The sequence below is a fragment of the Lemur catta genome, chromosome 18 (assembly GCF_020740605.2).
Source record: "Lemur catta isolate mLemCat1 chromosome 18, mLemCat1.pri, whole genome shotgun sequence".
NCBI classification, from domain to species: Eukaryota; Metazoa; Chordata; class Mammalia; order Primates; family Lemuridae; genus Lemur; species Lemur catta.
The window spans coordinates 42,940,127-42,962,020 of NC_059145.1; the positions used below are offsets into that span (position 1 = coordinate 42,940,127).

The following is a 21,894-nucleotide window of genomic DNA, read 5'->3' on the forward strand; positions in this document are numbered from 1 at the left end:
AGTTCTTTTTCTTTAAAAAAGAAAAGAAAAAATGATGTATTTCCTTATTCTATATTATAAGTTGATTAATTCTCTTCTCTCCCTGTTTCCCAATTGTTGGACAGTTTTAGGTTTTGATTAACAAAGCACTGTATGGTTTCTTTTGGATTCCCACTATTTATACATTAAGGTTTTTGTTTCCAACCACTTTTTAACTTGTAAATACTTAGCTTAAATTTGTGCAGAATATAGACATATGTATGAGCCAGGAGTGCACCTATCAAAGGGGTTGGCTATCTGAATAGCCAGGGGAAGGGGCAGTCCTCGGGGCCAAAGACCATTGTGTTTCTTTTTTTTTTTTTTTCTTTGAGACTACCTCTCTGTTGCCCAGGCTGGAGTGCAGTAGCATCATCATATCTCACTGCAACCTCCAACTCCTGGGCTCAGGTGATCCTCCTGCCTCAGCCTCCCAAGGAGCTGGGACTCCAGATGTGTACCACCATGCCTGGCTAATTTTTAATTTTTTGTAGAGATGGGGTTTTGCTGTGCTGCTCAGGCTGGTGTTGAACTCCTGGTCTCAAGTGATCCTCCTGCCTCTGCCTCCCAAGTGCTAAGATTACACAGGCAGGAGCTAGTGCACCTGGCCCATAGAGGTTTCTAGTGGATTCTGTATGTGTCCAAATAAGGAGTGTTTTCTAATATGTTGGTATTTTCACTGATTGTTGGTGGTTAATTTTTATACCAGGACATAGCAACACTTAAAGCCCCTTTGAATAATCTAGACCTTTTCAGTTTCCCATTATATTCTCAAAGTGTAGTTTGTTTATGGCTTTAACCCCGCTCTAAAAACCAAACTTTCTTTCCTTTGTTTCTCAGTAATATTGAATATATGAGGAAACAGCTTGATCGACTGGGACTTTGTTTCAACTGGGATAGGGTGAGTCAACCGTTTTTCCTGGAAAGTCATTACTCTAAGGAAGGTCCTGATTGCATAGTCCTATTCCTCCTCTCTGGATTGGGAGAAGGGAAGGGAGGGAGGCAGGAAGCAGGAGGGAAGGATAAGCACTCTTCAAATAAAAAAGTATCCTGAGTGGATAATTTGTCTGCAAACAAGTAATTTTTTGTGGGATTAAGCTAAAAGAGTTAACTTCTTATGTAACTTCATAGTTGACTATGATTTATGTGTGACAAAAGCTTTGCATAAAGATTTCTGTTGCTCTCAGCAGTAGTTAAAAAGACTGTTGGAATCTATAAACTCCAAATAAAGTGATTAAATAACAACCCATCTGGTCTTTTGGGTGATCAGGTGTTGATTGACCATTTATTTACCTTTTGTTGAGAATTAAGGCTCATAATGTCCCCTAATGACTCTCTAAAATGTAACCTTTTGGTGTAAGACACTTTCAAACTGTATATTAAACCGTGGAGAATTCCAGACCAGGGAGGGGTTCACAGAAGGCCACCTGGGTGTGAACTGAACCCTTCAAAACTCTAGCCAAAGGCCCACCCCTAGAGAGGAGTGTTTTGTTGGTAAGATGGACGGCTGCTTGTCCCCTCCACGAAGGGTCCCTTCCAATGCCATGATCCCTCTTAACATCCCATTTGCTCCATGAAATGATTGGGTTTTTTTTCATTGCTGAGCCTGCCAAGTTTACATCCTTTTACTCATGAGATGCACTGGAACAAACCTAAATGAGATGTCCTCCCTCTCCCCCAATAATTTCTTAAATGATTGAAATTTGATGAGTATAGTGAAAGAGAGGGAAAGTCAAACTCATCTGAACAGACCCTGAGTTTTTTTGGGACTTCTTTAGGTAAGGGCATGGGCTGAATCAAGTTGTAATTGCACCACTGACACCATTTTTATCATTTTCATTTGGTGGGGTGTAAAAAAGTCCTCGTGCCTGAGTCAGGTTGTCCTGAGGTGCCAGGAGGGACCCTCTGATAGAGAGTGAAATACAGCCCAATGCAGAGAGAACTGAGGACTGCCCAGCCCTTCAGGAATGAGAGTGTAGGTTCCTTGAGGGCAAAGATGGACTCATTAACCCTCTAGAATGGTAACTAGCCTAGTCTTGCATAGGAACATCAACCGTAAATGACTTAAAAATTGTTAGATTGTTTTCTTAATCATCATAGATTAGAAAATACAGAAAAGTATAAATAAGAACATAGTGTGGCTCATTTAACATTCTGGTATGGTTCCTTGCAGCCTTTTTTCTGGAATTAAAAGCATCTATATAATTTCCTTTTACAAAATTTAATTCATTATGCATATTTTTTTTCTTTTTTTACATAGTATTCATGAACATTTTCATGTTCATTAACTATTTGAAAAAGGGACTTTTTTAATAAATGATCATTTTTCTGTTTTATGAATATATCATAATATATATAGCTAATCCCTTATTATTATACATTTAGATACATTCTAATGTTTCTCTGCTATACAGATTCTCAGTCTCTCTTATGCATATCTGAAGTCCACAAAGCTCTGAAAACTGAAAGTTTTGTCATAACTTACTTAACTGTAAAACCTGACCTAAACTGATGTTTATCTCACTTAAAATGAATGTTCACATATTTTACCATAGGAATAGTTAAAATTACCAGGTACCATCCCAGACCTACTTTGGTTATTTCCTTTTAATATCCTAAAAGGTCTTAATTCTGAAGTACATTTGGCTGCCAGCATTTCAGATAAGGAATTTTGAACCTATAGTGCAATGATGTAGATAAATATCACTACTCCTGCTACCAGTGTCTGATGGTTACTGAGCACTTACCATGGGCCAGGCACTGGTAGGTACTACGTTATCATCTCTTTGGATCTCTAGACAGTGCTAAAAGGCAGGGACTTTTATTGACATCATTTCATTGCTGGTCACCCAAGTGGTGGGGCTGAACTAATCCCCTGGCTAGTTTATGACTGCTGTGCTCCTCCTCAACACACGGGGCAGAAATCTTAGTGCAGATGCTCCTCGGCTTACGATGGGGTTATGTTCTGATAGACCTGTCATAGGTTGAAAATATTGTAAGTAGAAATGAGCTTTAAGAGTTTTTTTTTTTTAAACCACATGTTTAGTATCAACCTAAAAAAAATAAGACAGTATATTTTCTTGATCCCCATGTAAGATAAGAAAAGTAGCAGGTAGTTATACTTCCTGCTCTCTAAACTTATTTTAAGGATTATATTTGTTGTTTGGTTTTTTGGGTTGTTTTTTTTTTGTTGTTGTTATATCCTGAGATTTTCAGCCTAATTTACTGTTCTATTGCAGTTTTTCTAATATTTCTTAAACATTATATTTGATATTTGTTTCCAGTTTTATTATATTCATAACAACTATTTAAATTTAATGCTCTTTAATATCAGTGCTTACCAGCAGACCTTTTAGAGCACAATTGTTCATTTTAAAATTTTTGATTTGTGAAAATTTTTTAAATTTTGTTTAAACTCTTGCTTGGATTCTCTGACATCACACATTATTTTCATAACTAAGAATGAATGACTCTGCTACTTTCACGTATGAACTGACTTACTAGAATATAGAATTTTTCATTCATTATCTTTTTTCATTCAGATCTCCATAGTAGACTTTGATCTCTTGTCTTTTTTTTTTTTTTTTTTTAGTACTTACAGGCTCATAGGAATTTGCCAGGATAGGACAAAGACATCCTGTGTACCCTTTACCAGCTTTCCCCAATGCTAACATAACATAATATAATATCAGATAATATATCAGATATATAAGAACCAGCAAATGGACACTGGTACAATACTATTAACTAGAGGGCAGATCTTAGTCAGATTTCACCAGTTTTTAGATGCAGTCATTTGTGTTTGTGTGTCATAGTAGCACCGATGCTCCCAACTTATAATGGGGTTATGTCCCAATAAAACCATCATAAGATGAAAATGCTTTTAATATACCTAACATACTGAACCCCATACTGAACCCCATAGCTTAGCCTAGCCTACCTTAAATGTGCTCAGAACACTTTCATTAGCCTATAGTTAGGCAAAATCATCTAACAGAAGGCCTATTTTATAATAAAGTGTTGACTATCTCATGTAATACTCAATGTATTTCATGAGTGGAATATTGTAAGTCTGAGACCCTCTGCAATAGTAGCAGTAGTAGTAGTTCTATGTGGTTTGATCACATGTAATCACATGTAACCACCACCACCTAATCCATTGTTTTTTGATAAAGAAGTCTGAGGCCAGCCAGAATTGTCCCTTTGTACATGTAGTAGTCTTTCTGCTCCCGTTTTGATGCTTGTTGAATTCTCTTTTTTTCCCTGCTTTTGCCATTTAAACTTTTTGTTTGTTTATTTGAGACAGAGACTCACTCTGTTGCCCAGGCTAGAGTGCCATGGCGTCAGCCTAGCTCACAGCAACCACAAACTCTTGGGCTCAAGCGATCCTCCTGCCTCAGCCTCCCGAATAGCTGGGACTACAGGCATGCACCACCACAGCTGGCTGATTTTTTCTATTTTTAGTTGCCCAGCTAATTTTTTTTTTTCTATTTTTTTAGTTCACTCTTGTTCAGGTTGGTCTCAAACTCCTAAGCTCAAGCAATTCACATGCCTCGGCCTCCCAGAGTGCTAGCATTACAGGCATGAACCACTGCACCCGGCCTGCCATTTAAAATTTTTCATCAGAATGTATCTCGGTGTCATTCCTTTTGCTTTAATTTTGCCTGGTGCTAGGTGACCACTTTTGATCCACACTTGTGTGTCTTTCTCAAGAAAACTGTCTGTGTGCACTTAGCTCACCAACTTCCATTGTTATCACCATCTCTCTCATGACTTTGGTCTCCTTGTTCTTCTCTACCATCTGGAATAACTTCTCATGTTTGCTTTCTACACCACTGAATGGTTTCTAATCAGATGTTAATTTTGCTGTTGTATTTTTAGATTTATTATTATTTTTCCTTATCTTATTCAGTTCCCGTTTTCTTTCTCAAAGCCTCTTGGCCAAATGCTTTTTTTCTTTCTTATTTTGCTATCTTATTTATCTTCATAGACCATATATGTTAAGAAATCTTCCTGAACACAAGGAGATGCCTTTGAAAATATATTTTTGCCTTCTGTAATACATCTTTTTTGCAAGGTTGAAATGCTCTGTTCTCCTTGTTTCAGAATCTTTTTGTAGACACCCGTGGATTTTCCCCTATTTTCGGAGTGAGGTGGACTAGTGTATCAATTTAGAGCTCCACCAGCCTGAGGGGAGTGGAGTGGAAGCTCTGCTGTAGTCTCTGCATCATTAGTTTCTGTATTATTTATTTCTGTCTGGGTTTGGAGAATCTGCAGCTCCTGGTGCATCTTTCTCATTGGTCTGATCTCTGCCCAGGGATGAGTTGTGGCATCACAGATACACGCTGACCATGACTGCTTGAAGTGCTGCTGAGTCACCACACCAGGTTTATGGGCTTTCCATCTACCCCACAGCCACTGTCTCCTCTGGACCATGCCCCTTCAAGTAGGGGTGCCAGAGCCTGCTTCTCAAGCACCCAGCCTATTCTTAGGAGGAAGAGATGCTATTTGGCTTGCAGTATTTTTCTTTAATCTAGTCCCATCTGCCAAAATTCCTTTGCATTTCTGGCATATTGATGGTATTTTCTGTTGTTTCCAGTATTGATACAGTCCCCTTGAGCCCATCCCCTCCCGCCATCTGTATATTCTGTTGGTCATTTTAATGGGAGTAATGCAAACAAGTTTAGGTGCGTGTGTTCATGATGCCCTCTTGCCCGGAAGTCCACAAGTGCTTTTTGATTAAACCTTTACGATCTTTTTGGTGCATACAAAGCGGCAAAGTGAGGAGGTAGATGAATAGTTTATTTTATTGATGTGGCAAATCTGTGCCCTTTCCAATTAACATTCCTAAATTCTCATAAAAACCGAATAATTCAGCAGATGGCTAGCTGACAATTAACAGAATGTTTTTAAAATAAGGTGGCTCGGAAATGTTATCTTCCTCCCCCAGACAGAGAAGGCCAACTTTAAAACCTGGGTCATAGCCTTGTTCTTCCTGCCCCTGCCTAGTGGGGAGCTTGCGGGCACGCACCATCCAGTGCCTGAGCTGCACCCACGTCTTTCCCATGTGTAATTACAGCTTCGTTTTCCGGATTGAAAAATGTGTCCATTTCTGGAATTAATACATTTCTGGTGAGCCAGAATGATAATCAAATGATGTCTTTTAGCACCGTACTGTGTTTCATTTTTTCACATGTTATTTGCAAAACAGTTTATATCATCTTGAGGAGAAGGAAAGTAAGAAACTGAAAGCTGAATTTGAATAGCTGAATAGTTACTGTGAGAAGAGGAAAGAGGAAAGAAAATTCCAAGCTGTGCAACGAGAAAGAGAGAAAGAGTTTCTTTGTGTGACACCCATTTTATGGAATAATTGGCAGCCTTTCTGAGGAGAAGGTGTAGACTGCATGCTACCCTCATGGGTTCAGGTTATGGCTTTGATGAGCAAGAATCAACCCTAGGGGATGGCCCTGTGAGTTTCTTGTGACAAGTCACAGAGTTAGTTTCTAATGTGTTTGGTGGGGCCCACTGAGGTAGGTGTGCCTCTGATTTGATCTCTACCTTCTCACCAGGGCTCTGGTGCCTGAGCTGGTCTGGACCAGGCCTTCGCTTTGAGTCTTGATTGAAATAGCTTCCGGGGCCTAGTTTTCATCAAGAATCATCTGGATAATTGTTTTGGGGGTAGTCCCTAGGAGTGCCCTTCAAAATCAGACAAAAATAAAAAGGAAAAAAAAAGTCCAAACCAGAAGGGATTCAAAGTAATGCCTGTGGAATCTGCCAGAGGAGATTATTATATGCAAGGTGCTTGTGGAACAATCCCTAAACACCCATACTCCAGTGAAAAATTAAAGCAAAAAGGAAATATTCCAGGACTAGACAAAAATGATGTTAGAATTACCTCTACTTTTCTTGTTTTTCTTAGTGGCATAATCGAGAGCTGACTATTTTTTGAGTTTCTTTATTGTGGAAATCTTAGGAGTTTTTATTTGCTTGCATTTTTATTGTATTCTGAATTCTTCTGTCCTACTTCTTTCTCATGTTTCTATGTTCAGTCTTCTGTACATGTTGGTGCCCTGTAGTAAAACTGACTCTTTTGCCCATGTTGGGGCCAGAGGGATATAGGAATTGCTGCCCCTTAAGACAGTTTTCTCCTGGAAAAAACTCATAATGTGACTTCACACTCTTCTTTGCAGGCCATGCGGGCCAAGGGAGATTTAGAGCGTGGTTGTCTGCAGAGCAGCAGGAGATGTTGCATGTGGATGGAAGTGGGCGGCAGCACAGCCACATCAGAGCTGTGCTCTGTCAGAATTTTACTGGGACAGGGCTCTTGGTGACCTTGAGCTCTTCCAGGTTTTGTCCATCAATGCCTCCCAGCCTGCATAGAGTAGGGTGGCCACTGCGGGGTTCGTGGCATCCCCACCATCAGCACAGAGATCTTTGCTTCTATTTCTCCTGCTTGCTTTCTATCATATAATTTCCTCTGTAAAGAATTCAGTATATATTGCTGAATATAAGATATATATCAGTATATATATTTTAAGATGACGGGCTCTTGTCTGTCTGTCTTGCTTTCACGTAATCACAATCCCATTATCACATGTAAAACAATTAATGATAATACCTTAGCATCATGGAATCCCAGTTTGCACATTTCCCCGATTGTCTTAGGAGTATGTTTTTAGACCATGGGTTTGTTTGCCTGCACTTCTGCAGGTCTTTGTTTTAGCCTTTTCTTCTCACCCTCATGTTGTTATCATAGTTTGGGAGAACTCTTTTTCCACTCAAAACACACAGACCTTTGCACCATTCCTGCCTGAGTTTATTTTCAAAGACAGCATGATTTGATGATTACAAAGTGAAAATGATTATTGCTTCAAAGCGCTTACTAACTTGGCACTTCATTTATATAAAAGACTAGGCCTATGACGGGAGGGCATGAACTATAAGAAATAATGAGGCCTCCAGCATAATAGAGAGATTTTTTTTTTTTTTTGTTTGAGACAGAGTCTCACTCTGTTGCCCTGGCTAGAGTGCAGTGGCATCATCATAGCTGACTGCAATCTCAAACTCCTAGGCTCGGGCAATCCTCCTGCCTCAACCTACTGAGTAGCTGGGACTACAGGCGTGTGCCACCACGCCCAGCTAATGTTTTCTATTTTTAGTGGAGACAGGGGTCTCGCTCTTGCTCAGGCTGATCTCAAACTCCTGAGCTCAAGCGATCCTCCCGCCTTGGCCTCCCAGAGTGCTAGGATTACAGGTGTGAGCCACTGTGTCCAGCCAAGATACGGTTTTTAATGTTTCTTCATTTTAAAATAATTTAAAGAATAGCTTAAAACAAAAAGAACTTGGGGGCAAGTGAGTCCCTGAAAACATGATCGGGAAGATTCCCATTTGCAAGAGCTTGGAGCCGCGGTTGCCTTGACAACATGTAACAGGCACCCAAAGTGTTTGACTTTCCTAGTCCTCTTTCAAATCCTCACAGAGGTGAAGCAGTTTGCCTGGCAGATCACGGCTCTGGATTACTTGTTCTCTCTCAGACTCAGAAAATTAACCTTTTCCTGAAGGTTTTTCCTTTGGTTGGGAGGGGAAAAGGCGGTGCCTTTGTTTTAGCTGAAATGATTTGGTAGCTTATCTTTTAGTGCTTACCTGTTTATGGGAAGGTTGGTGCTGCTGCATAAGGGTTAGTGTTCAGAACTGTAGTCGGTCATCTTGAGTTCGGGGACCACATCTCATTAATAGATGGCACACATGCGTGACTTCATTGTGGAGCCTTTACCAGCTCAGTGCTTGTCAACCTGAAACATGTGAGGCTTGTCTTTCATTGCCTTAGCCAGGATAATGTTCCTGGACTCTTCAGTCCTAATTAAAGAAGTAGGTCTGCTGGAGCTGCTCAGCAAATGTGGCTATTGAAAGAAGTCTTTTGTTTTGTCCGCAGTCCCAGCAGGTGGCCATGAGCCCAGTGAGGTCTTCCCTATCAAGGATGCACACTCTGCCTAATGGAATTGAATCTCTCAATTTAATGCTTGTTAAGTGCTTTCAGGAGACATGATCTTAGCTCATCTTGGACGCCTGGGTTTTGATGATGATCTTGCTACTAACACATGGTGGGCATGACCTGTTGCCTCTCTGAGCCTCAACTTCTTTCCACATTCTTGTCATTATTGGGAGAGATTAGGTCACTCTTTAGATGCCTTAGAAAATAAGAGGACAAAGCCTCTCTCTCCATGGCTGAATCAGGCCTCCAGCTTCAGTCTTGCACATCAGCCAGTTACATTTGACAGAATGGGAGACTTATAGCTGTAGGGATAAAATGAGCTTTAAGTGTATTGGGAAACAATATCTAAAAGGTCTTGAAGATGAAGTTGTTACTCCATGAAAATAGCAAGGATTATTTTTGCACATACTTATACCAGTGATTCTCAAACTTTGGCAAGCATCAGAATCACCAAGAGGGCTTATTAAAGCACAGGTTTCTGGGTCTCACCCCAGAGTTTCTGATTCAGTAGGTCTGTGATTTTGTTTTTCTGTTCAGAAAAAGGAATCTTCGGAATGATCATGCACCCAAACCTTGTTAGGTAGGAATCAAAATACAGGCCCACCATCAATTCATTCTGACATAAGATAGAATATAAAATGAAATATAAAAATAAAATCTTAAAAACTAGTCAATGTTTTTGCAAATACAAGGTGTTTTTATAACTTCACTGTGAAATATTAGATATATATGAGTAGAGCATAAAACATGTGTATAGCTTAATATGTTATTGTCATGTATAGCTACCTACCTACCTGTGTTAAGAAATAAAGCATCACCAGCACCCAGAAGCTCAGTGTGTGTCCTCTTCCAATCACAACTCGTTCTCTCCTCAGTACAGGTAACTACTATCCGGACATTTATGATCACTACTGGTTGTTTTCAGTATAGTTTTACCACCTACGTGTGTGGGAGTGTTTTTCTAGATGATTTTTTTATTATGGTAATATACACATAACATAGAATATACTGTCTTAACCATTTTTAAGTGTCTATTTCAATGGTATTAAGTATATTCATATTGTTGTGCAACTATCACCACCATCCATCTTCAGTACTCTTCACCTATATGTCTTTTTAAACGTGTATAAATTGAATTACATAGTATATGTTCTTTGGTGTCTAGCTTCTTTAATTCAACAGTTTTTCTCCAACTTTTTATTATAAAAATAAAATTTTTCACACATTCAGAAAGGTTGAAAGAATAGTACAATGAACATTAATATGCCTTTCACCTGGATTCAATAACTGTTGCTGTATTTGCTTTATCTCTGTTTATATATGTTATATTAACATATATTTTCTTTTTCCCCTGAATTATTTGAGTATAACTTGAAGACATCATGGCCCTTTACCCCTAAGTACTTTAGCATTCCTGTCTGAAGAAGTAGGACATTTTCCTGCATAACCACAATACCATTTCACAACTAAAACAATTAATAGTAATTCCATAATATTATTTATGATCCAGTTCATATGTGAATTTCCCATTTGCCCCGAGAATGTCTTTTATAGCTGTTTTTAGTCTAGACAAGTTCCCTATATTAGTTTTCTATTGCTGCCATAAAAAATTACCACAAACTGGCCGGGCGCAGTGGCTCATGCCTGTAATCCTAGCCCTCTGGGAGGCCGAGGCGGGTGGATCGCTCGAGGTCAGGAGTTCGAGACCAGCCTGAGCAAGAGCGAGACCCCGTCCCTACTAAAAATAGAAAGAAATTATCTGGACAACTAAAAATATATATAGAAAAAATTAGCCAGGTGTGGTGGCGCATGCCTATAGTCCCAGCTACTCGGGAGGCTGAGGCAGTAGGATCGTTTAAGCCCAGGAGTTTGAGGTTGCTGTGAGCTAGGCTGACGCCACGGCACTCACTCTAGCCCGGGCAACAAAGTGAGACTCTGTCTCAAAAAAAAAAAAAAAAAAATTTCCACAAACTTAGCACTTTAAATCAACATAAATTTATTATCTCACAGTTTCTTTAGGCCAGAAGTTTGGGTGGGCTCAACAGGGTCCTCTGTTAGGGTCTTAAATAGCCAAAATCAAGGTGTTGACAGAACTGTATTCCTTACTGAATGCTCTGGGGAAAAATCTGCTTCCAAGATCATTCAGGGTGTTGGCTGAATTCACTTCCTTGGCAATTGTAGGATAGGTCCCCATTCCATGCTGGCTGTCAGCCCAGAGCCAGTCTTTGCTTCTAGAGCCTTCCTGCATTCCTTCTCAAACTCTCCACATGGCCCCCTCTGGCAGTGCATTCCCTCTCATGCCTCACAGCTCTCCGACTCTAGCTAAAGATCTCTGCATGCTCATATGATTACATTGGGCTCACCTAGATACTTTAGGATACTCTCCCTGTTTTAATTTTATCTACAAAATCCTTTTTGCCACTTAACTAACGTATTCATAAGTTCAAGGGATTAGGGCATGGACATCTTTGAGGGGGCCATTCAGCGTACCACATCCCTCTGCAAATTTTATTTTTTTAATGGTTTTTATGGACTTAATGTTTGTGTCCCTCTAAAATTCATATATTGAATCTCTAAGCCCCAATGTAGTGATATTAGGAAATGGAGCTTTTGGGAGATAATTAGGGTTAGATGATAATGGGGCTGTCACGATGGGATTAGTGCCCTTAAAAGAAGAAACCAGAGAGCCCTCTCCATATACACACCCCACCCTCCCTCATCTCTACCTGCCATAGGACACAGAGAGAAGATAGATTGCTGCAAGCCAGGAAGAGGGCCTTCACCAAGAACCCAATCACCTGGCACCTTGGTCTTGGGTTTCCCAACTTCCATAACTATGAAAGATAAATGCTTGTTGTTTAAACCCCTCAGTTTATACTATTTTATTATAGCAACCCATGCTAAGACAAATGGTTTGTACTTCTACTTTTTGTTCTCTAAATGATTTAAGAGACTAATACATTTTTAAAAATATAATTATTAGTATAAAAGCTAGTATTATTGCAACTTTGGTTTGTGACTCCACATTTTGTTTTATACATAATGTAAGAGAAGAAATGCATATAAAAACAATTATTACCTTATGTTTTTGGACACACCTTGTATAAGGATGTAATTTTATGACATCAGTAACTGAAAGCGGTGGGCACAGAGCTATATAAGAGCAGAGTTCATATGTTATTGAAGCTGGGCTGGTATAAATTCAAACTGGAATGTTATAACTTTTGGATGTTAAATATTATCCCCGTGGTATCCACAAAGAAAATAGTTTTAGAATATGCACCAAAGGCAATGAGGAGGGAATTGAAATGTTTCACTACCAAAAAATCAATTAAACACAAAAGACAATAATGCAAGAAATGAGAAACAAAAAAGCTATAAGGCATATAGAAAATAAAGAACAAAATGACAGAAGTAAGTCCTTCCCTATTAGTAGTTACTATCAGTAATTTATCCAAAATAAATGGATTGAACTCTTCAGTCAAAAGACAGAGATTGGCAGAATGGATAATAAAATATGCTGTCTCCAACAGACTCATTTTAGATCCAAAGACACAAATAGGTTGAAAGTAAAAGGCTGGAAAAAGATATTCCATGCAAATAATAATCAAAAGAGAACAAAGGTGGCTATACTAAGATCAGACAAAATAGACTTTCAACAAGGAAAGTTTATAAAAGACAAAGACTTTTCCTCTTTTCTAATGTAAGCACTGTTAGCTGGGTCCCACAAAATGTGATCTGTTGTATTTAAATTTCATTTAGTTAAATGTATTTTTTTAGTTCTCCTACAGCTTCCTCTTTGACTCATAGATTACTTAGAAGTGTGTTTAGTTCCCAAATATTTGAAAATCTTTCTTTTGTCTTTTGATTTTTGATTCCATTGGTGTCAGAGAATATACTCTGTATGTTTTAAGCTTCTTGAATCTGTAGGTTTATGTTTTGCCAAATTTGAGAAAATTTCAGCAGTTATTTCTTTGACTAGTTTCTCAGCCTCACGCTCTTTATCCTTGCCTTAGGATATTCCAGTGACACACATGTTAGATCCTTTGTGGCAATCCCACATGTCCCTGAGGTTCTGTTCATGTTTTTCAGTCTGTTTTCTCTCTGTTGTTTAGATTGGATAAGTTCAATTGTTCTGTCTTTAAGTTCACTGATTCTTTCCTCTGTCCCCTCCATTCTGCTGGTGAGCCCATCTACTGAGCTTTTTATTTGGGTTATTTTATTGTTTAGTTTTTAAATTTTCATTTGGTTCTTTTTTATAACTTCTCCTTCTGTGGCCTCCACTGTTACCACCAAGGAGGGGATGGATTTTTCACTAGTGCCCAGGAGGGATGGAAGTCACAGCTCTCCTCCACTCAGCTTCCTGTCACAGCACCGTGGCGGGGAGGCTGCAGTGCCCTGTTACAACCTCCCAACGATGTAAGTCTAGGAAGCCTCCTTCATTAAAATGATTTGTTCTGTAAAATTTGGATTCAGTCAAAAGGCAGCACTCAAGGATCCAGAAGGCCACTTGTGGCCCCAAGGCCTCAGGTTCCCCACCCCGGGCTAGGCTCTTCACTAAGCCTTTGCTGGTAGGGGTAGGGCTGCAGTTTCTTCTGTGGCATTGGCTGGAGTAGAGTGGCTATTGTCTAAAAGTTTTATGTCTTTCTAGGTTGTATCTTTCCTAGTGCTTGACCTAGAGAGAGAGAGAGCAGTTCTGTCTGTTTCTTTCTTTCTCTGCACTCATTGGCATTTCTGGGTTACTAGCTTTGTTAGCAACAATTCTAGAACTTAGGGGGCATAAAGAAAATCCATGGAACTTACCACTGTGTCATTCCTTGGATACTGAGGTCCCTAAACAGTCTGCTTTCTCTTCCCCAGTTTTTTAGAGTCTTATGGTTTTTTTTTTTTTTTGAGACAGAGTCTCGCTTTGTTGCCCGGGCTAGAGTGAGTGCCGTGGCATCAGCCTAGCTCACAGCAACCTCAAACTCCTGGGCTGAAGCGATCCTCCTGCCTCAGCCTCCCGAGTAGCTGGGACTACAGGCATGCGCCACCATGCCCGGCTAATTTTTTCTATATATATTTTTAGTTGGCCAGATAATTTCTTTCTATTTTTTTAGTAGAGACGGGGTCTCACTCTTGCTCAGGCTGGTCTCGAACTCCTGACCTCGAGCGATCCACCTGCCTCTGCCTCCCAGAGTGCTAGGATTACAGGCGTGAGCCACCACGCCCGGCCTAGAGTCTTATGTTTTATATAAGAGTCTTATATTTGCAGATTTTTAGTTGTACCTAGAAAGAATTGGGAAAGTATATCTACTCTATCTTCCCAGAAGCAGAAGACAACATGTGTAGTTTTAAAAATTCCCCCACCTCATGTGGGATTTTGATCTGTGTCTCCCCACCCCCAACCCTTCTCTTAAAAATCACTGGACTATCAAAATGATTTTCTGTAACTTTTCTAAGTTTATGGCTTTATTTCTTGGTCTGTGTTGCATATGAAATCTTTTGAGCCGTGGCAGGTTTCTACTACTCATTGCTTATGGAGTTTGCAGGCAGCAGAACAGCTCATTTTGGGCACTGCTGTCACTGTTTGCATCCATGGAATTGATGAATTGATATTTCTTCTTCCTCTGGATCCATGCCCGTGTCTAACAAATAGCCCTTATATTATTCAGGAAACCTAGAGAACTGGCAACGCGAAGACATCTTTCAGATGATTCTGTCCTGTTGATCCTGAAATTTTCAAGGATATTGCAGATAAAATTAATGTTCTTTCCTTCCAAAAAAAAAAAAAATGGAACAATTGTAGCTTGGGCAGCTGATATACTGGCATCAGCTCAACTAGACTGAAATTGCAGCTCAAACCAATTAATCTCATCTGTGGTTTAATGGAGGGTTTTCTGTTCCCAACTGTCTAGTTAGAAAAGCTGTTTGTATTGTTAGACTGCCTTGATAAAATTCTTGTCAGCTGGCAAAAAACAATTACCAAGAAATTAAGCCAATTGTTGCTTTTTGTTTGATTATGGATAGTTTATTGAATCTTGTGTAGTTTGGAACAGAGGACAGCTTTCAGGTTACCGTAAAAATGATAATGCTCAAAAAATATTGGTCAAGAAAGTAGCAAAAAGAAGAGCTCACCAATCAAGCTGTTTTCAGTTTAGAAAGACAGTGTGAGTTGTCTTTAAAACTGAAAAGACCATAATTTCCCTGGTAATACTCATTCTCTAAATTGGCTTCAAGAGCACATAGAATATGAACCTTTCAAATTACTTAAGAATTTAGCTTGTAGCCCTAGATTTGAAAAAGAAGACCTTTAAGAAAAAAATGCACGCTCTGTAAAAGCACAGTGTCTAGCATTTGTCATTTTCAATTTTCGTTAAATGCTCATTTTCAGTCTAAAGTTAGTACTGAGATAAAGGAAGGTAATTGCATAAAAATGAGTTCTTAGACAAATGTTAGGTTCAAGATTAATTAATTACCCTGATATTAACACCTGTTTTCTCAACTCTGCAAAAAGAAGAACAGGGAAGGTAAAGGAGGTCGGAGACAGAACCTTGGCAGAGGTGGAATTGACAGATGGTTGCAGGAAGAGGAGTAAGGGGAAGAGGCCGAGAGGAAGCAGTCCGTGAGGCTGAGGAAGCCTGGATAGGGGAGTCACAGGGAATAACAATTTCGGAAGGAGGAAGAGGGGGCCGTGTGGTCTAGGATGGGGGCCCTGGCTGGGCCTATGGATGACAAGTTCTTGGGAAAGATGCAGATGAGATAGAATGATACAGAACGTGGAGAGGCAGGAGGGCTGGGTCCACGGCCTGGAGTGCCATTGGGCATTAAGCTGGGTGGTCTCTTTTCCCTTGGAGACAAACAGGAAGGAATGGGATGGGGTGGACATGAAAATTCTGAGAAATTTTGCTTAAGGGTGGTGAGACTGTGAAAAGGCCTTCTCTAGATGGGTTTAATCTGAGTAATGGAGGAGAAATCATCCTCTTCATTTGCCTAGCCTAATGCTGGTATGTAGTTGGTACTCAATAAATGTCTGTGGAATGATTCAATGAGTGAATCAACACACAAACGGAGCTTTGAGTTGGGTGGTAAATCCCATCTTTCTATTCTCTGCATCACCATTTCCTCTCCTTCACCCTGGCCCATCGGTAAGTCACTTAGGATAAGGGCTGGATGGCAGACCCTAGTCAGCATTTGCTAATTGTGGAGTAAATGGGGGAAACGTAGTAATAGAATACTGAACCAGCACTGCACCAGGGCATTGAGAAAGTGATCTCAAGTGTGTCTCCTGAAAGGCCATCATTTGTTTTTAGTGTTTTGGAGTTTGCTTCTGGGGATAAGCAACTTCTTCGTTTATCTTTGGAGATTTGGAGGTTCTGCACACAGGCTTCTTAAGAGCACTGTGTAATGTGATTTGATGTGACTTTTCTCACATTTGACAACCTTTAGTATGGACAAGCCAAACTATGGCTCCAAGAACAATGGCACTCTACTTTTTCAGAAGGCCTATTATATTTAAGAAAATTTACAAGGGCTCTGTCTCAAGGCTTTCATTTGTTTTTGAAATATAGTGGCACTTGACTACCTGAATTGATGTCTTTGTTACTTTATTCTTTTTTTTTTTTTTTTTTCCAGCAAAGTAGGTACAGAGAATCTTTGTTACTTTAGTGAAGATTTATTGAGCACTTGCTCTGTGTGCCCCCATACTGAGCTGACGATATTGGAAAGGCAGGCGAACACTCTTCGGCTTCCTTGATCCTCACAACAGTTACCGCATCTCAGTTTCCAGATGAGGAATGTGAGGCCCAGAGAGATGAGTCATTGCCTAGGGTTGCCGGTGAGTCACGGCAGAGCCAGCGTCCAGACCCTGGTCTTCAGCCTGCCAAGCCCATGCTCCCTACGTTAGGTGCCCTCCACCTGCCCTCATGAACCGACACCTTGTTTAGGAAGGCGAACAAAATTTGGGGGCTTAAATAACAAGGCCAAGCAGTCTGTGTTGGGTCCTAAATGAGGGAGGGGTACTTGGCATTTAAGACCCAGCTCAGTTGGACAGGAGCATGGAGCACTAGGTCTCCCTGTTGTTCTCTGTGGCGGGGGCAGCAGACTGATTGTGCCCCCACATCGTGGGGAGGGAAGCCTGGTGATTCTCAGATATCCTTGGTGCACCCGCCACATACACATCACCCTCCTCTCAGCTGGGTCCTACTTGCCAAGTACATTACCTACATTTCCTCATTTAATTCCCACACCCCTCCCAGGATTTGGTCCAGTTATTGGCCCCTTTTAGTAATGTATTGGTTATCTGTTGCTGCATAACAAATTGTCCCAAAATTTAGTAGCTTAAAACAATAAGCATTTATTATTTTACAGTTTCTGTAGGATAGGCAGGAGTCCAGGTGTGGCTTAGCTTTATTGCCCGTTTGCTAATAGGGAAACATGGTGTGGCCACAAACTAGTGATGACACAAAGACTTGAACCCAAGCCAAGTGGCTCCAAAGTCTTTTCCTGAGATCATGCTCTCCCAGACTTTTCCTGGAGCAAGGACTGACAGCCTGCGGAGACCTCAGCGGGGCACACAGAAGGGGGCTGATTGATATGTTCTTGCGTCACAGACCAAGAGTTATTTTCTATCCAGGACAGTAAAGTGGACATCTGTGGCTCAGTCTTCTTGGACTTCATCATTGCCGGATCACTGTGCCACAGGAACTGCTGGCCAGACTGGCTTAGTGATTAATTTGTGCAGAGTCATTGAGGTATGGGTGGCTGGCCTCAAAGGATAATGTTTCGAGCCTCACTTATGTTCTGAGAGAGCTCACCTCATGTATTTGGCTGTGTTTGCCTGTGAATGTGCAAAATATTTTTAATGCCAAAACCCAGGTATTGTGGAATGTAAAAATGCAGTGTGCAGGAACAATTCTAGTTGGGATCCCAGATACGTAAATTTGGTCTGTTGGCAGCTAGACTGACCTTTCTAGGGCTCAGGAGGATATAAAAGTTGACACCTTTGTATAAATCTGTGTGGAGTGTGGCTGAATTGCAGTTGCTTTTGTAGCTATGACTTTGAATTACCTGACTTTGTGTATTAAAAGCAATGGTGCATTAACGTAGGTGTTTGCTTGTTTGAAAAGCAAGGCAAAGAAAGGAAAGTACAGGAATGAAGAGGGATTTTGAAATGTAGTGAACAGCCTTTGTCTGACTTCTCTGGATGTCTCACTTAAAAGTCTGACCAAGTCGGGGCTACCCCACAGCTTGTGGGCAGATGTGGGCAGCAGGGAGCTCTGCCCCACAGACGCGGGGCTCTCCTGCTAGGTCACAGGCAGGATTGGGTCTGTGGGCCAGAGTCCAGTGGATGATCTTTGTATATTTATTTGTTCAACAGCTATTTCATGGGCAGGAGTAAACTGGCATTATATTGAGAAAAACTGCATTTGTAACTTCAAAATAGGAAATTTATTACATGAATTTATTATGTGAGATTTTCTAAGTCAGGCAACTACTTATTGACATATTAAATGATTTAAAATTTAGATAGTAAAGTCAATCACTCATGTCAGTAAAAGGCATTATGCATATGTGATAGAGTTTCAGAATTTTATGTGCCTGCAACCCCAGACTCAACATGTCTCCCCTGTGATTGGTCTCCGAGTTGGTAGAAAGGCTGGGGTTGCATCATGCAGCTTCTCCGTCTGCATTACCAGTGGTGCTTGACGGAGATGGAGCTGTTTCTGATGGGGAAAGGAAATTAAGTTAACTGACTCCATGATTCCACTTTTGCCCGTTGACCATGTTATTGATTTTTATGGAATGCCCACCAAAGTTACTTGGTTAATTCTCCTTTAATCTGCCTGTGGTTACAGACTCAAAAATATCTAAACTCTTAGATCAGGGTTTCTCCATCTTGGCTCTATTGACATTTGGAGCCAGATAGTTTTTTTGTTCTGGGGACTGTCTTGTGTGTTATGGGATTTTTAGCAGCATCCCTGGCCTCTACCCACTAGATAGATGCCATTAGTGCACACATACCCCAGTTTTGACAAACAAAAATGTCTCCAGTCATTGCCAGATGTTCCCTGGGGAACAAAATTTTCCAGGTTGAGAACCCCTGCCTTAGAGAGAGGAAGAAAGGACTGTTAAAAGCTCTGTGGGTACTGAAACCCCTAGAGGACCCCTGTCTACAGAACCAGGATTTGAGGAAGTAATTCACAGTGAAAATGTGAAAAGGGAGTCTCAATTTCTAGCCAGTTGACTAAAATAAAAGCTTTTAAGCAGTTTAATTTCAGAAAGATGCTTTTGATGATTTTGACCAAGATAAAGCATTAGAAGACTAGAAATAGCTGTTTTGTTTTTTGTTTTGTTTTAATGAGCAGATCAGGGAAGGTATCAGAGGGCTCTGTGACTTGCAGGAAATGTATTTCTTTTTTTCCCTTCCTTCCTTCCTTCCTTCCTTCCTTCCTTCCTTCCTTCCTTCCTTCCTTCCTTCCTTCCTTCCTTCCTCCCTCCCTCCCTCCCTGCCTCCTTCCTTCCTTCCTTCCTTCCTTCCTTCCTTCCTTCCTTCCTTCCTTCCTTCCTTCCTTCCTTCCTTCCTTCCTTCCGAGTCTCGCTCTGTCACCCTGGCTAGCGTGTTGTGGCATCATCATTGCTCATTGCAACCTCAAACTCCTGGGCTCAAGCGATCCTCCTGCCTCAGCCTCCTGAGTAGCTGGGACTACAAGCATGTGCCACCACACCTAGCTAATTTTTCTTTTCTTTTTTTTTTCGTTTTTTTTTTTTGGAGAGACAGAGTATTGCTCTTGCTCAGACTGATCTCAAACTCCCGAGCTTAAGCGATAGATCCTCCTGCCGTGGCCTCCTAGAGTGCTAGGATTACAGGCGTGAGCCACTGCACCCAGCTGGAAATGCATTTCTGAGCAGTGTCTATCCCCAATGCTGTTTTTGGTTCTTGTGAGACTGGACTACTGGTGAGCCTTCTGGAGCCTGCTCTGACATGTCTTCACAGAATGGACATTACTGAGGGTTGGTCTGTGGCTGGGCCCTATGCGCACCAGGTGGGAATAAAATGGGCAGGTGCACAATGCCTTCCTCTGGGCGCTCCCAACCCCCTCTGAGCAGGTGAGCCTGCGCTGCAGCATGATGGAACTATGAGTGCTGTACCCATGCCTGCAAGTAAACTGCCAGTGACAGAGTAATGATCCTGGAGTAGTGGTTTGCAAGTTGTGCTCTTTAACAGTTGGTGTTACTTTTTCTTCAAATGGCATATGCAGATACACAATATAAACAAAACAGGTCAGGCTCAAATTTGAAGCCAGGGTGAAGGTGGGGGCCTGAAATCCCCACTCCTTACTTCACCTTGGAGCTGACACTCTCAGGGAGAATGTACTTTTCCTTACATGTCTGACTAAAAGTAGGCTAACGCTTGCTTGCATAAAGATTATTTTTTTCCTGACTGGAGCTATCCTTTTTTCTCTACTGTAGGTAAAAGTGGCTTTCAGAACCGTAAACCTAGGTGAAGAGAGCAGTGCTGTCCCACTGCTAGGTAATTTTTACTCTCAATCTATGGGAGCAGGTTCAAGGGCTTAGGAAAAAAAAATACACACACACATATATATATATAGTCATTAGAAGTATTTTGATATTTTATTTTGAACAACTCAAATATACAGAAAAATAGAGAAAAAGAAGATAATAAATCTCTATCCCCTAGATTTAATAATTGTCATTATTTTCTCATATTTGTTTCATATACTTCTTCAAACCTCTAATGGATAAAGATTTTTTTTTTTAATTTTTTTTTTTTGAGACAGAATCACACTCTGTTGCCTGGGCTAGAGTGCCGTGGCATCAGCCTAGCTCACAGAAACCTCAAACTCCTGGGCTCAAGCAATCCTCCTGCCTCAGCCTCCTGAGTAGCTGGGACTACAGGCATGCGCCACCATGCCCGGCTAATTTTTTTTTCTATATATTTTTAGTTGTCCAGCTAATTTCTTTCCATTTTTTCAGTAGAGACAGGGTCTTGCTCTTGCTCAGGCTGGTCTCGAACTCCTTGAGCTCAAACGATCTGCCCGCCTTGGCCTCCCAAGTGCTAGGATTACAGGCGTGAGCCACCGTGCCCAGCCAATAAAGATTTTTTTAAAAAGATGTATCTACAAAAATCGGGTTTAAGAATGTTTTTATCATATTCCCCCCACATCTCACGCTATCCCCTATCCCAGTTCATCTTGTGGACCACAAAGTATTTTGAACTTAATTGTGTAACCTACACAAGGGGTACAAATTTGATTGAACATGCAGTTATTCATATATCCATTTATTAATAGTTCATTCTTTCTTCAACAATTTTGGGGTACCTCGATGTGCTGGGACCTCAGCGTACATTGATGAGCAAAATGAAACAGATCAAACATAGCTTCTGCCCTAGGTTTTGTTAAAAATTAAAGTTTTAAAGTTGCTTGTCTAAATCTAAGTAGAACAAGTTCTGTGTCATGCCAGCAGGAAGAGTAGCCGGTGCAGAAAAGGTGATGGGATGAGGATGAGTTTGGAGGACTGGGAAGCAAGCCCACCCTCGGTGTCCTAATCTGGTTCTTGAGTTGGTGAAGTTCTTTGTACATGATGCTCCTGCAGAGTTGGTAGCTGTGGAGTTGCTGGGAGCCAGTGCGGGCTATGTCACATGTGGCTCAAATATCACACCTCTGAAGAGATACTGGGATAGATGCAGAGAGAAAGGAATGCTTACACACTGTTGGTGGGGCTGCAAATTAATACAACCTCTATGGAAAACAATATGGAGATTCCTCAAAGAATTAAAAGTAGACCTACCATTCGATCCAGCAATCCCACTACTGGGTATCTACCCAAAGGAAAATAAGTCTTTCTATCAAAAAGACACCTGTGCTAGAATGTTTATTGCAGCA

The 21,894-nt window shown here is 40.8% G+C and overlaps 1 protein-coding gene across 3 annotated transcripts in view; it reads left to right on the forward strand.

Annotated features, from left to right (window-relative positions):
- LARS2 (leucyl-tRNA synthetase 2, mitochondrial) overlaps nt 1-21,894 on the forward strand; it is a 130,563-nt gene that overhangs the window by 23,540 nt on the left and 85,129 nt on the right. For all 3 annotated transcript variants that reach the window (XM_045529805.1, XM_045529806.1, XM_045529808.1), the window contains exon 5: nt 856-916. In XM_045529805.1, the coding sequence (XP_045385761.1) occupies nt 856-916 (61 nt within the window). The remainder of the gene's footprint in view (nt 1-855; nt 917-21,894) is intronic.